A 15,422-nucleotide genomic window follows, 5' to 3' on the forward strand; every position below is an offset into this window, starting at 1 on the left:
TTAATGAAGACAACAAATGCTTTGTTTACTACTTACGTTGTAATTTGATAGAACCAGTAGGTGTTGCTAAACTGAAGTTGTCTTCTTTTTCACTCATTAAAATAAAAGCAACTTTGAGGTACTAGAGCATGGAGTAGTATTTTGGAGGACTAGGAGGAGGTAGGATTGGATAGGTGGCTATGGAAATGAAGGCTGGACAGGGGAAAGTGATTTTTATTGCTGTCACCAAGGTAAGAGGATGGCACTAAGAAAGCAAGAGCAGCATCTCTGAGAGACCTTGTAGCAGTCTGCTCAAAATCTGTTACCTACTTCCTGCCTTGGAACTGTGATTAGCAGGAGCTACCCATGTTTATTCTTCAGTCAGATATTTGGCTTGTTGCTCAGAGGAAAAAAAGATGTAATCATCCTGCTTTTATACGTAATGATGGTATCTAACTTGCTCATTGTTGAACCATAAAAATTGGCACTTCTTAGTTTGAATTTGTTTCTCTGTTAAGTTCCTTGTTGTTGAAAGGCACGTGATGATACCCTGTTGCATGTTACCACAAGGCTTTGGTGGGAATGCCAGCTTAGTTACTTTCTTCATATGTGCATGTGTTTACTCAATGCTGGTCAGTGTATAAGCTTTGATAAATTGTTTGAGTATGGATTATAATGAGAATAACTAAAGAGATTCTTTCTAGTCTCTAATCAATAACAATAAAATTTTAAGTCTCATTCTTTTAGTGTCTCTTTGAATGGAGAAGATTTTGAGGAGTAGAACAGCGATGAGTTCTTTGTTTTCTGTTTTGTAAACATGCAAATAGAATTAGTGCAAGGTTGATGCATTTCTCATGGCTTTTCATGCAAGTTGGAGTGCTAGGGACTTGATAGGTAATAGTCCATTTGGTGCTGGTATTGAGGGTGAGCCAAAATGTTGTTGTAGAATCATAGAATGGTTTAGGTTGGAAGGGACCTTGAAGATCATCGAGTTCCAACCCCCCTGCCATAGGCAGGGACACCTCCCACTAGACCAGGTTGCCCAAGGCCATATCCAGCCTGGCCTTGAATGCCTCCAGGGGTGGGGCTTCAACAACTTGTCACGAATCTTGCAAGTGCTGCTGTGTTTAAAAATTGTTGCATACATTGATTAAAGTTTTACCTGTAGGAAGAAGAGGAAGCTACTTCCAAGAACCAGAGAAATTACTGGCTTCAGGACTGTGTGTTGTCCTTGTCACCAACGAATGACCTGATGGTAATAGCTAATGAACAGAAAGCAGTCTTTTTAGTGCGTAAGTATACATTCTACTAAGCATATATACTAGTACATTTAATAGTAGTCAGGACAAGATTTTGTCCTCGTCATCCCCCACCCTGCCCCACCTGCTTAAACCCAAGTTGTTTCTCCAAGAATTTTGGAGTGCTTTATAGTACACATCATGCATTTTCTAGGTATTACTTGGCAAGTAAACTGTTTTGTCTTTACTTCTCAGCTATATTTTGATCTGAGAAAAGTAATTATTCATGATAAAATAGATTTAATATATACTATATATATAAAACTACCCTGTTAATATTCTATATATACTATAACTACCCAGTTGTTTGTGGTGCTCAGAGATATTAATGTTAATTGTATTAATTTTTAGCCAATAAGAAATATTTGACCTTATTTTTCTTTTCCCGTGGAAAAATATGAGCTAACCGAGGCAGTGTTGCTTGGAGGAGGGAGTATTGAGGTGGATTTGTTTGTTTGGTTTTTTTTTTTTTTTTTTTTTTTTTTTTAAGATTTCCACCTTTGACAGACAATTCTTCTCCATCTTGAAGAATGGGTGACTTCATATTTTACGCTACAGCAGGATTCTCAGAACTCTTTAAAGTTACCCTTAGTAATACATGAACGCTGATCAGCCAGCTGCAGTTCCCAAATGTGCTGTTGCCTAGGGGTGCTGGTGCTATTAACAGCTGCAGTTGGTGGTACGTGACCATGATGAAGGGAATCCTTCTGACATGGGGAATATTATACCATTTTAAAACAGAAACATGCTGTTGAAGCTCGGAGTTGCATAAAGGCAGATTGCATTGAGTTGTCATGCTGTATGTGTCATTCCCTGCAAAGTTGTGTGTTCCAAAACTGGTGTAGGTTAGTCACTAATTTTTCACAGAAAATGAAAAGATATCAATATCCACCAGAAAATTCCTACAGGATCAAGAATGTGCAGATGATTAGCTCACCTGCTGGAGAAGTGCTTGCACTGAACTGCACTGTGGCCACTTACCACGCAATGGCAGAAGTGTCCCTCTGTCTCAAGTTTTATGTGTCAGACAAATGACACAGGAGACTTAATTTGTTGGTTTTTTTTTTTTGAAGTTGTTGGCACCTGGGACATGATTCAATGATCAAACATCATCTATAATAGCACCCCATGAATAGCACCCCATGCATAACAAAGTATAATGTTTTCTAATCTTGATTATGATGGAATGATTAAAAATTGTCAGAGTCAATGTAGCATTCCCGTGTCTTTCTTGGGGGTTAAAATTAAAATGTTTTGTTTGTTTAAGCTCATCTTCAGTAATCATCCCAGAAGTTTGCCCTTGCTTAGTACTTTTCTCCTAAGGATCCCTGTTTCATTAATTGAACCTTTTAAAATTTGATGAAGGAGATACTACTGTATAAATTTTTTTAAACTAGGCATTTCAGAATTTCAATAGTATGTTGTTCCATGTAAATTTTTAATAAAACACGAGAGTTCTTTAGAGAAATTACTAAAAAAAAATGTAGTGTTATTTTTATGGCCTTCAAGGTTTGTAATTGATACGTAATCTAAGTGTGGTAGGATATGTCGTAGAGAAGAGAAGGATTAGGAATACAACTACATTTGTGAGATGCAAGACATTACGGTTTTATAGATGCTGTCTTTGTTCTTAATGGCAGCTAAATGGAAGCACAGTGACAAAGGAAAAGAGGAAATGCAGTATGCTGTTGGCTGGAGTGGCTCTCTGAATGTTGAAGAAGGGTAGGTGTTGAAATGCAGCTGTGATTAAAATGTCATTTTCATGTTTAATGATTAGTAGCATATGCTTTTTACTTGTACTATTTTTTTTCTTTCATGCAAGTGCATTCATGGTTTTATGCATTTTAATGTTGAAACAGAAATGGAGTGACCTGGGTGATCAGAAACATTGTCTGCAAAGGTCACTCTTCATGCATAGTGGGATATCTCGGGACAAGTTCGTGCAAATTGGCAGAGGTACTGTGTGTGCAAATCAGTGTATTTGCATATAATATAGACATTTTAATAGATCTGGGATATCATGCTTTTTATAAGTTCCTGTTCTGGAAGGAAAAAAAAAGTATACGTACCCTTTTTGAAAGTCTACTTTTATAGTGGAGATGAAATTTTATTAGGGGATGTTGCAACTGGAAATGTATAAACTTTTTTTTAGAAATACTTCTTTTAATTTTCAAAACCTCAAGCAAATATAAAGTCATCTCTCTGATCAAGAAGTCACTCCAAATTATAAGCAGTGAGCAACATTCATGTGGTAGAAAAAGGGTTCACCTTTTGAGATGCAGTGAATTTCATCTGTGCTTTTGATTTTTTACCTCCATTGTAAATATCCTCTTACATGTTTCGGTCACTTTTAAAAATGTTTTTGGGCTCCAAGTTGTTTAGCGGACTTGGGAAATTTGCTTTGGTCATATATTTGTTATTTATACAACATTTCTGCTCGATCTGTCTTCAACCAGGCAGACGCTTTCTGGAATCTCCCATATGGAAGAGATTTTTGCATTTCGTTATTAAATTTGCAGCCTTGAGTTGCTGTCTGCCTTTGGATGTTGTCCCTGTTGGCTTTGACCTTCTGTTATGCTGCAGAAGGTGTTGACTTGATCAGCCTCTCTCCAGTCCATAAAAATCACAATCCTTTTTTATAAACCTGCTGCTGCCACACATTTGAACTTTTATGTGCATCTCTTCAAGTGTCTTCCCCCCCCAACCCCCCATGCTACCATTGAAATTACCCTGTCGTCTTTTATTTTTAAAAAAAAAAAAAGAGAAGAAATTCTATTTTGGGGTTGATTTCTTACTTTTGTTACATCTCCAAGAGATATTATCATATGGAACAGGTAGCTTTCTTTGGATAGACAGTTATATTCACTACACCTTGATTGCAAGTGTTTCCTGTAGGTGAGGGTTCTATTTCTATGGAAGTGTAAATATGGCAATTACTGTCAGATTGTCGAAAGACTTTGTTTTTGTTTTTTTTTCTTTTTTCTTCCCCAAAGTTGCCTTCAACTGATAATGTTCTGTGGTGGCTAAGCTTTTGTTATTGGAAGATGAGATTTCACTGAGCTATTTAACATTGCTTTGAAGTTGTAATTGAATTGCAATTCATGTCAAACTTGCATTTAGAAAGCTTTTTTTTCTGTAATTGTCTAGCCTGATTATTTAATCACTCCTTGGGGAATGGAGGTGATCTGAAATGCAAATAATCAACAGTACTGCAGGCCTTTATGCTTTAAGCGCTGTTTGGGATGTAGTCTTGAATTTATATGCTCTTTCATAAAACCTTTGTGTTGCTTCTGTTTCCCCAGACAGTGTAAAACTTTCTATCGTGGTAACAGTTAAATAACTTCTGATTTAACATACTGATGCCTGCTCATCTGCTTGCCTTCTGCATGCTTTGCCTGCTATGCATTGAGCATGCTCTGCTATTGCATTAACTGGGAAGACCATGTTAGCGCTTCAAATGCTCTCAAATTATAAAGTGTTGAAATGCAGTGGATGTAAAATCTACCTAATTGCGTAATGTATTTCAAAAATTTATTTTGATAAGTATAGTTCAGTTGTGTTTTAAAAATAGTGGTTGTTCTCAGTATATTATTATACATCAGAAAAAAATTATTGTGATTTAACTTGAATCTTTACTGAATAGTACTGGCAGAATGTGAATGATGAAAGACAACATTAACAAGGTGTAATAAGCACTCCTGCAATCTATTTGGGCACTCTTGAACTTGTAATTGAAAATGTCTTTAAAGTAAAAGGGTATTTTTTGCCTTTTTAGTATGGATTTGATAAATTGTGTGCTGCATTAATAGATTGTTAAAATGTTTTGAATGCTGATGCAGCAAGGTCTCTTGTGTAGAGCAAAATTTCAGCATTGGAGAAAAAATATGCTTATTAGTTTTATCTTTCTGTTTCTAGTGAATGTGTGAGTAGTGTATTGTGTATCCCCTTGGCAAGTCAGAAGAGGTAAGATTGATATTCTTATGTGTATGCATCATCAGTCTCCTTACATTACACTTTGTATGTCTACAGCTTAGTGCAGGATTTGTTTTTAATTTCTAGTATATCTTTGTGAAACAGGAGTTCCACAGGCCGTCCTGACTGGACCTGCATTGTTGTTGGCTTCACCTCTGGCTATGTTCGTTTTTACACCGAGGTATGTTTCTTGGCTTGGCAGGCCCACAAGCAAGCTATTGTGATAAATATCTATTTCTGTGAAACTTCTGTTTCTGCAGATAGTGCTTTTTACCTTCCTTAAGAAAAGGGACAGAAATGTTCATGCTATTATTCTTTCTTTTCTAGAGTGGAGTACTGCTTCTTGCACAGCTTTTAAACGAAGATCCTGTCCTACAGCTTAAGTGCAGAACCTATGAAATTCCCAGGCATCCTGGTGTCACAGAACAGGTTTTGTCAGATTATTTCAAAAGCGAAGTGGCAGTGTTATGGGGTATGGAAGGGAGTCTTCTCTGTGAATCCTCTATGTCCTTTACCAGTTTTTGATGGGTGGACAATTCCTTAGAACAAGAGACTCTGGATTTCTTGTTCTAGAAATATTCATGCCTGTATAGTTTGAGGATTCAGAATTTCTTTTTATTTTTTTTGAGTATTTGGTTAGCTTTATAGATTTATTCCATTTATCTGTGTGATAGCCTTGCAAAGGAAAGCTTCATTCATGTTGTCTTTATTCATTAATGTCCACAAAGTACGACAATGTATGGATGAAAGGAGAAAATGCACCTCGACAGGTGCCAGGAGCTACATGTGCTCATTCATAAGATCTTATCTTAATTATTTCACAGAGAAGATAGCTGAAAATGAAAACAATCTTTATAGGAGATAGTGCTAGGAGCCTGCATGTCACTATATTTCCTGCAGAGAAGGCTCTTGTAGAGCTCAAGCTATTTAGTAGAAAAGCCAGCTTGCTTTGCTCTCGGCTGAGTTGGCATGCTTTATGCAGAAAACTAATGAAGTTACAGAAATTTCCAAGTTTGCTTTATACAAATGCTCACGTGATTTAGCATGACATTTTGGGATCAGTTTTGAAATACAGAAGCATTAAGGAATTTGAGCCTTGAATTTATATTACCATATTAGCATTTATGTGCACAAGTGGTAATTCAGGCACTAATCCAGTTTCAGTTTGGCTCATAAAACCTTGATACTTGCATTCTAGATAAACCTGGTTTTCTGTCACCTTCACAAGCTGCTGTAACTTTTGTGTTTTCTCCCTAAGCCATAAAATATATTAAGCAAACATAAAAGTAATTGAAAGAAAATAAAAATATAAAATTATGTGCCTAAATAACATACTTATTCATATATTTAATACTGAATTTCTGTAGTTTTGCCTTATTCTGTTGCCTGGGGCTTGTTAGATTTAACTCTCTGGATGTAATCCTCATCTTCATGTAGTTAATAGTATAAAAAGCTAGAAAAGAAGCTGGTACAATAGTAACAGTGACTTTTTTTTTTGTCTCTGTTCTATCATTTTCTTCCACAGAATGAAGAACTAAGTATCTTGTATCCAGCAGCAATTGTCACAATTGATGGTTTCAGCCTCTTTCAGTCCCTTCGTGCATGTCGCAATCAGGTAGCAAGAGGTAGGTTTGAGAGGTGGTGTTTATTTCTGTCTCTGTTGATAGTTCTTTACATGAAACTTAGTTATGTTTGTTACAAATTCCACCTTGATTTGATATTTATCTGCCTTGCTTGTCCATCAATATGTAGGCATCTACTGTATACAAGGAAATTTCTTCCTATACAGAAAATGTTCTTGGAGCACAAGTTGTCCGAGTAGCGTTGACTGTCTTGTACATTCTCACCACAATATTGTATACTGGTCTTAATCTTCCAATTCTTTTCCCCATCTCACTAGGAGTGAGCGAGCGAGCTGCTGTATGGTGATTAGGTGCCCACTGGGGTTAACCCACAGCATGCTGCTCAGGTGCTGCTTAGCACATCAGGATGCTGATTTCATTGACTGCCAATGAAATGCTTTTCTTCCCAGTAAGGACTTTGTGGGGTGGGATAATGCTGTGATGATGGCATTGGTAACGGTCACTGCTTTTTGTGTTTAATGCCTGAGAGATTTTGATGCCTTGTTTGACTGTGTAGCCTTGGATTCTGTTCCTTTAGTATAGTGCTGGTTCATACTCTAGTTTGGAAACAGGGTCAGGTTCCTGGGGTGAGAGGAGAACTGTGTAACAGTATTGTGTGGTAGATTACACAAGTATGGGGCTGTTACAATTCTGCAAGATAGAACGTTAAACAGGTGCTGTTGCTGAATTGTTCTCCTGAATTTCCTGATGGTTGTTCTTATTGAACTACAGATTTGTCAGATTCTTGTTTCCTCTACAGCAGGCCGTGTCAGCAGACAATTGTGAGGCTGGGTGTAGGTGGGAAGCACAATAGATCTACCAGCATGACAGCATTAGGAACTGTGGGGACAGAAGCACCCTTAAACTAAGGCTTGAATCTTAAATGTAAGGGGTGAGTGGTAAATAACTGAGAAATGCTACTGTGGTGAGGCAGCTCTGCTCTGAATCATATGGGGATGGCCACTAGAAATGGATTGCTCACTCTTTCTTTCAGTTCAGGATGAAGTGGCATGAAATGAAGCTAAGTGATAGTAAATTCAAAATAAAAAGTAGATGGGTATTTATGCAGTGTGAGGTTAAATTGTGGAATTCTTTGCCTGAGGTTGATGTGGATGCTAAAAGCTTGCTTGGACACAGAGGGAAACTGACAAATTAGTGGAGAAGAAAGCTGTGGAGGTTTACTGAGTGCTTAGAGCTTACCTCTGGCTGAGAAGGTCTCTTTAGAAGTTGGTTTAGAGGGAGCATCAGATATGTGTCCTTGTTCCAATATTCTTCCCCAGACATCTGGTTTTAGCTGTGCTCAGATCCTGATCTGCTGCACTAAATGGTTCCCTGGATCTATCTAATAATGTCTATTCCTGTCCTCTTAATGAAAAGGTATTTTTTCCATGGAATATATCAGAAGGCAAAACTCTTTTAAATCTGAACTTTAAAAACTTGATACACTGTGAATCATGCAACAATGAGAAAGGAGACATATGCTATAATGAGAAATATCCGTGTACTTTCACAACCAGAACCTGCTTTACTCTTTTAATGAGATCACCATTTGCAGAGAAGCATTTATAGCTACTTGTATTATCTGCAGCCAGTGCTATATCTTCTTTCATTATTGATCATTTATGTTTGTCATAATAGGTATTTTGAAGAGTTTCAATCATCGCTTTAGTTTTACTACTGTTGCCTACCTCACGCTATTACATACCTAGTGAATGTATGGACTTTGCAAGTACTTTGACAGAGGAGTTTCCAATTAAACATGCCCAGACCACAGAAATAAATTGTAGTAGTGTTTTAAACTTGTACAGAATATTAAACCATAAATGAGTAGTAAAACAAAGCTCTTTGCAAGTACAAAATATAGTCGTAATAGAATATCATGTGCAATTTTATTAAGTTAATTTTTTAAAATGTTGTAACTTCATTAAGGTATGTATTTCAAAAGGCCATTTTAGCTCAGTGAATATTTAGATGTATGTTAATTTAAAACTGGGTTATTTTGTGGCTCCAGATTGCGTCAGTTTTTTCCCCTCTGTTATGCTATTACTTTGCCTTTTTACTCAGTAGGATTTTTTTTGTGTTTTGTCAACTTTTGTCAGCTGCAGCATCTGGCAATGAGAATGTTCAGCCTCCACCATTAGCTTATAAGAAATGGGGTTTGCAAGATGTGGATACGATTGTTGACCATGCTAGTATTGGTGAGCATTTCTGTTTAATTTCAGATATTTGGTTTAAATGAAACAATGTTTTTGTGCTGTTAAATTTGGGGTGAGAGCACTTAGTGGTACTGGCTGGATTGAAATAAATAGTGGGAGAAGGCTGTTGTCATGATGATCACATTAACCATCATCAGAAACATATTTTACTTTCTTTTCTAGTCTGATTGAGCCTCCCTTCTCCACTTGAAGGGAGGGAGGATGTACTCTCTTGTTTGGTAAGAGACAGCCAAGAGAGACTAGATCAGATGCAGTTATTTCCATTTCTGGGTTAAAGAAACCTGCCAGGCAGGCAGGTTAAGACTAGTGTAGGTCTTTTTTGAGTCTAGCATGTAAATAAACTGAATTTGAGATTGCTCCTTTCCAAAAAAAGACAAACTGATTTGTAGGGTCTCAAAGGCTTTTTTACTCCTTAGGAATTTGTAGAAGCCCAGGTTCTTGTCAGACAGGCAGATTTGAGGGACAGTAAGCTTCATTTCTCTTCCACCCTTTTCACAAAAGTAGGTAAGAGGTCAGAAGGGGGCTAACGAGGCAGGTGAAGTGAATTTGGTAGATGTTTTTCCTGCTGAATGTTGCTGAAGTTTTTCTCTTTTAAACAAACAGTCTATGCTTTATAATTAACTTAAGTCCATTAGGTTGTTTCAGCTCTGTTCTTTGGAATTTCTGTGGTTAAAGCTGCTCCTCCCTTCCGTCTGAATGCTGGTCAGTCAAGAAGGCAGGAATATGTTTAGACTTTTAGAGCAATTGCATACTTTTGTTCTGAAAGCATAAGACATTCACTTTAATGTTTTTGTTAGGCATCATGACACTGTCACCTTTTGATCAAATGAAGACTGCCTCCAATATAGGTGGATATAATGCAGCTATAAAAAACAGCCCACCTGCTATGTCTCAGTATGTTACTGTTGGATCCAATCCTTTCACTGGTTTCTTTTTTGCCCTGGAGGTATGTACTACAAAGCTGACTTGGCTTGCTGAAACTTTGAATAATTAATCCTTCTCTTTTCTGTATGGGTATTTCTGAAGTATTCCTATGTTCATTTTATGCTGACGTTTCCCACTTTTTTTGATCTTCTGAAACTGGAATGATTTGGAGTAGATGCGATAGTAATGCTTACCACAGGTTCCTGCTAATGAGAAATTTTCTTTTTTATATTAAAATGAATGTGGTAGTCAGTTTTTAAATTTTTTTTCATTTGTTAATTTATTGCCAATTAAGTAACATAAGGATTTTAAAAAAATAGGTTGAGATTGTGTAAACATGCATCTTATGGATTTTTGGAGGCCTTTGAGCATATACACATATGGCCTGAGTATACTGTGGTCATTTCACATACTGGAACTGCTACTTGTAGAAGAACACTGCAAGTTATACTTAATGATACCTGTAGCACACTTACTTCTTCTTCTGTTGTACTGGAGGAGACAGATGGCAATGTAGCTTTGTCTTGTACATTCAGATCCTGGGTGTGCGCTGTCCTTACCAGGATCGTTGGACCCTGGGTGTGTGCTGTCCTTACCAGGATCGAAAGCTGATTGAAAATGCTAGCATTGGAATTTTGATTTTGTATTTGCTTCTCCAATATGTTTATGAAAAAACTGCTTACGTTGATATTTGCAAGGATGCCAAAGCCATACACCAGCTAACTCTCCATGATAAATCATACACAGGGTTTTTTTAACTTCTGTTGCAGACAAACATACTGAGCTACCAGTGACTTGCAGGAGGATTTTGAAATGGTAAAGAGATGTCAGAATGGCTTTTCTGGGGGCAATGAATTAAAATTTTGCAGAGTCTTAAAGCTATGCTTTCTGAGCTGAAAGTCCATAGGAGGCCTGAAAAACTATTCTGCAGTTGAGTTCAGTGTAAGAACTATTTCTTGGCTTTTTAAACACTTTGTTCCTTCATTTCAGGGTGGCTCACAGCTGACTATTTCTTGACTTTTTAAACACTTTTTTCTTTTCTTTCAGGGTAGCTCACAGCCACTGTTGTCTCATGTTGCCTTAGCAGTTGCGAGTAAACTGACTTCAGCATTATTTAATGCTGCCAGGTAATAACATAAAAAATTACATTAAATTATTTTTGGTTTAGTAGCTACATAATAGGTTGAGGATTTTAGGACCATTAGTATGATTCTCTTAATGTGATTTTCTATTGCAAGTGGCTGGCTTGGTTGGAAGAGTAAACATGAGGAAGAACCTGCCCAAAAACAGAAACCAAAAGTTGAACCTGCAACCCCATTGGCAGTGAGGTAAGTTTTACATACTGTCTCAATTGCTTTAAATCTCTTGTGGTTTTAATTGTTTGAATTATTTTGAAAGGTGCATAATTGATGAACGTGTTTATTCGTCTTGACTTGAAGCAGCGATGATAGTTTGCAGGTCATTTATTTTAAGCTTTGATTCACTTCAGCTTATCATTCTGGACAAATTACTCGTCTCTTTCACTTCTAGTGTGTGACTTCATTGTTACTGTAAAAGAACAACGTGCACAGTTTAATGACAGTATAAGTGCCTGAATATCAGTCCTGAAGTTTATCGCTGAAGAGTGGCAAAGAGCTGCATGAAGTGCTTGCTGCTTAGGATAGTTTAAAGGGCCTCACAAAAATTAGGAGGTATCGTGTTTCCCTGTTGATTGTGGAGAGAGGAGAATGGGAACAACAGGTTGTAGCCTGATGTTTTCAAGAAAGTGGATAAAAGACTAAATTAATTCCTGATTGGTTTTCCTGAAATCTTTTTTAAAGTATTCTCAAGACTCGTCAGCATTAGGAGAGGGCTTACGAAGTAACCTGCTGCTCTGGGAGCCTTGCCTGACAGTGCATGACAAAGCAGTTGCTTATCCTAGTTTCTGAACTTTGGTTTTCAGTAGCACTTCAACAGACCTACGAGATCTCCCAGTAGACAGCACAAATACTTTGATCTAAATTTTACCCATACTTTTCTGTTACCTTAAAAAAGGAAATCTTAGTCCCTCTAAGGTGCCTAATTTTCTTTAGAAATAGTAAACACAGTATCTAGTGGTTTTGCTTGACTTTTTTCTTTTTAGGTTTGGAATTCCAGATTCCCGTCGCCATGGTGAAAGAATATGTCTTTCTCCATGTAACACTTTGGCAGCAGTAACAGATGATTTTGGAAGGGTTATTTTACTGGATGTTACAAGAGGACTTGCAGTTCGCATGTGGAAAGGTATGATAGCATATATTAGCACAGCAAATAATATTCTTCAAAATGCTGTGGCTTCTTATGTTCAGACTTAGAATTACAAGTATTTTTCCATTATTAAGACAGACATTAGTACACTGTGTTATAACAAACTAAAGGCAGATGTAATATGAAGTCCATAAGGGTAGCATTGTACCAAGCCCTCAAATACTGATATGGCCCACAGTAAAAATTCTGTCTGTATTGTATAGATTTTTAATTTTTTTTTTTCCACAGACTGTATCCCAACAGAAAGCTTTAGATTTAATAATTTTTTCAGAGGAGCTTTAGGTCCATTCTCCAAGATTCTTTCTCTTGATAAGCTCTAGTATCTCTTTTAATTCAGCTGAGGAAATAAACAGAAGTTTGAAAAAATCAGTGAGAAGGCTTGTTAGATTCTCATTTCATTATGGTGACTGTGTGAGAAGGGAGTGTTCAGTCTTGTCTAAACTGATGTCTTTTTGAAAAAAAAATATGCAGATGTTAAGCGCCCAAATTGTAATTATACCTAATGTTACAACAACTTTTTTTTTCTAGAGAATTAAAATTTTGCAGCTTTTTAGGAGATGAAAGATAAATTCTAAGAAGATAGAAAATCTCTAGCTGTTCTCTCTCCCACACTACCAATTCAAAAGATCGGTGGTCATGAATATAGTAGCTGCTTCAGCAATACACTAACAGTGTAATAGCTAGAGTAATCATGCTTCCCCTGTACATTCTTCTACTCTCATATTTTGAAGGTTATTAGCTATAATATGGGCTTTCTGATATTCTTGGACTTTTTTTTTTTCTTCATTACTGAGAGCTTTGTATTATCTAGGAAGTACTGTTAGAGTTCTAAGCTTTATTTTATAGTCAAACACATATTTACAATTTACCAACCTTTCCCCAGTGAGGCTGTTGAGATGTGAAATACGGTTTGTTTTTTGTTTGTCTTTTTTTTTAATTTTGGTTTGTGATTTTGTTTGTTTTTTTAAAGCAAAGCTGTCTACTGAATTAAATCTTTTGCATTGTATCTTTTCTCATAATCGAATTGTGAATACTTTTCAGCCTTCCTGGTACAATACATCTTTCTATAAACTTGTATAGATTAGTATTTCACTTGTGGTTTGAAGTCTTCATTTGTATTTCCTAAACCATTACATAGTTTAGTGATGTCATTAGAGCATCTCTGCCATTTTTGTTTGGGAAGATTTTACGAGGGAAAGTATTTGCATTACCCAGAGAGAGTAGAATATCAGTAGTTTTATTGTTTTCCTAAAAATTGCATTTTAATGATGAAAACATATAAATGAAAACACATGAATAAAAACCTATTTAATAGGTTATGAATAAAAACCTATTTAATAGGTTATGAATAAAAACCTATTTAATAGGTTATGCAAATTTCCTTCCTTAAATCTTCTTTTTTGTGTGTTTTGAAACATGAGAAACCTGGGCACTTGCTACAGATCTTTCTTCTCCAAGGAGCGATTGCATTGGTGTAATGTTCAGAGCACAGACCTTATGAGTTTTGGTTTTTTTGTGGCTTTTTCCAGAAGAACTTGTCTCTCTCCAAAGCTTTCCAAGCGGCTGCATTAGTCTTTGAAGAGTTGTCTGGTAGGTCCTTCTCTGAGTGGATGGACCATAGTTCTTGACAGGAGTCTGGCTACCGGCCAGAGTTGCACAGTTTGAAACAAAAGTTTAAGAAAGCTTGCTGCTGGAATAGTACTTCAGTGGGTGATGATGTGTACTAATAAAGTATTAATTTCTGTACGCTAACGAACTTCTGTCTTCCCTTACAAAGGATACCGTGATGCGGAAGTTGGTTGGATACAGACTGTAGAGGACCTTCATGAGAGGGAAACTGAGAAGATGGATTTTTCTCCTTTTGGAAATGCACAAGGTCCAAGCAGAGTGGCTCAGTTCCTTGTGATCTATGCTCCGAGGAGAGGCATTCTGGAAGTATGGAGCACGCAGCAAGGCCCTCGGGTTGGAGCCTTCAATGTGGGGAAATATTGTAGGTAAGACACAGTTAGCAGGTAGACATATTGGCTGTGCTGCTGCAATAAAGTGATGTGTGGATATGCCAGTGGTAACAGTGGGAAGTGCTGGCAGGCACTTTCTGTATTGCCCATGGTGTTTCTACTGAATGCAGCTTGTTGTTGTTTTATAGAAAAGGATTTTGTCATGTTTCATCACTCCACAGTCTTTCCTGATAAATGCATTTAGCAGTTGTTAAACCTTACCTTTATAAAATTTGTCGTCTTTTTATTCAGTGTGTGCAAAGGGAAAGTTGCTAACTTTGTTCTTCACTGTAAAGGTTGTGTTTTTTGTTGGTTTCAGATTGTTGTATCCTGGTTATAAAATAATGGGTCTAAACAATGTGACCAGTCAGGGATGGCAGCCCCAGACTTACCAGATATGCCTTGTTGATCCAGTCTCTGGAAGTGTAAAAACTGTCCATGTACCTTTCCATTTAGCACTGAGGTAAGGACTTTCTGTGCTGTGTATAACCGAATGAATTTCATTATTGTTTTTGGAAACAACATTTTATTTAGAGAGCACAATTCTGGTGTTCCTTCTCAAGCTGAATAGTACTCTGGTAATAGTATAATTGGTTTCTAGGCGTTAACTTGATTTTTGTTAATGTGATGTTACCTTAAAGTAGCATAAATAATTTAAAAAAACATATTTTTTTTCTGAATCATTCACTTTAGTTCACTTATACAATTAAAATTATTTCCCTTCAGTGATAAAAAGAGTGAGCGAGCAAAGGATATGCATCTAGTGAAGAAGTTAAATGCTTTGCTCAAAGCTAAAACCTCAGATCCAGGTAAATTCTCTTGTATAATTTAAGATTGTGTGTTATCAAATCGTATTATCTGTACTGTAAGTGTACAAACACAGGTATGATTGCAGTGCATTGACAGCTGTATGCGCTATGAATTAGGATTTTTAGCTTAAATTTTGTCTTGTAGCTTATAAAAAAAAAAATCAAACATCTCATACAAGGATCCAGTATAAGCCTTGTCTGCCGTGTAAATCTTAACTAAACTGCACTTTGAGTGCTTGCATAAAACATGATCTATTTGCAACCCATTATGCTATGTAATGGAGTTCAGCGTTTGACTCTAGATATCCTTCTTCCTGTA

The 15,422-nt window shown here is 36.8% G+C and overlaps 1 protein-coding gene across 2 annotated transcripts in view; it reads left to right on the forward strand.

Moving 5' to 3' along the window:
• Nucleotides 1-15,422, forward strand: part of RAB3GAP2 (RAB3 GTPase activating non-catalytic protein subunit 2) — a gene marked incomplete at its 5' end in the record, with an annotated part of 46,926 nt that overhangs the window by 12,394 nt on the left and 19,110 nt on the right. For both annotated transcript variants that reach the window (XM_082481512.1, XM_082481511.1), the window contains 14 exons: nucleotides 1,148-1,271; nucleotides 2,918-2,999; nucleotides 5,193-5,240; nucleotides 5,355-5,430; nucleotides 5,577-5,678; nucleotides 6,775-6,874; nucleotides 8,971-9,069; nucleotides 9,885-10,033; nucleotides 11,059-11,138; nucleotides 11,250-11,339; nucleotides 12,134-12,273; nucleotides 14,075-14,291; nucleotides 14,614-14,757; nucleotides 15,021-15,103. In XM_082481512.1, the coding sequence (XP_082337638.1) occupies nucleotides 1,148-1,271; nucleotides 2,918-2,999; nucleotides 5,193-5,240; nucleotides 5,355-5,430; nucleotides 5,577-5,678; nucleotides 6,775-6,874; nucleotides 8,971-9,069; nucleotides 9,885-10,033; nucleotides 11,059-11,138; nucleotides 11,250-11,339; nucleotides 12,134-12,273; nucleotides 14,075-14,291; nucleotides 14,614-14,757; nucleotides 15,021-15,103 (1,534 nt within the window). The remainder of the gene's footprint in view (nucleotides 1-1,147; nucleotides 1,272-2,917; nucleotides 3,000-5,192; nucleotides 5,241-5,354; nucleotides 5,431-5,576; nucleotides 5,679-6,774; nucleotides 6,875-8,970; nucleotides 9,070-9,884; nucleotides 10,034-11,058; nucleotides 11,139-11,249; nucleotides 11,340-12,133; nucleotides 12,274-14,074; nucleotides 14,292-14,613; nucleotides 14,758-15,020; nucleotides 15,104-15,422) is intronic.

Source organism: Vanellus vanellus, assembly GCF_965231255.1.
Source record: "Vanellus vanellus genome assembly, chromosome: 3".
Taxonomy (NCBI): domain Eukaryota; kingdom Metazoa; phylum Chordata; class Aves; order Charadriiformes; family Charadriidae; genus Vanellus; species Vanellus vanellus.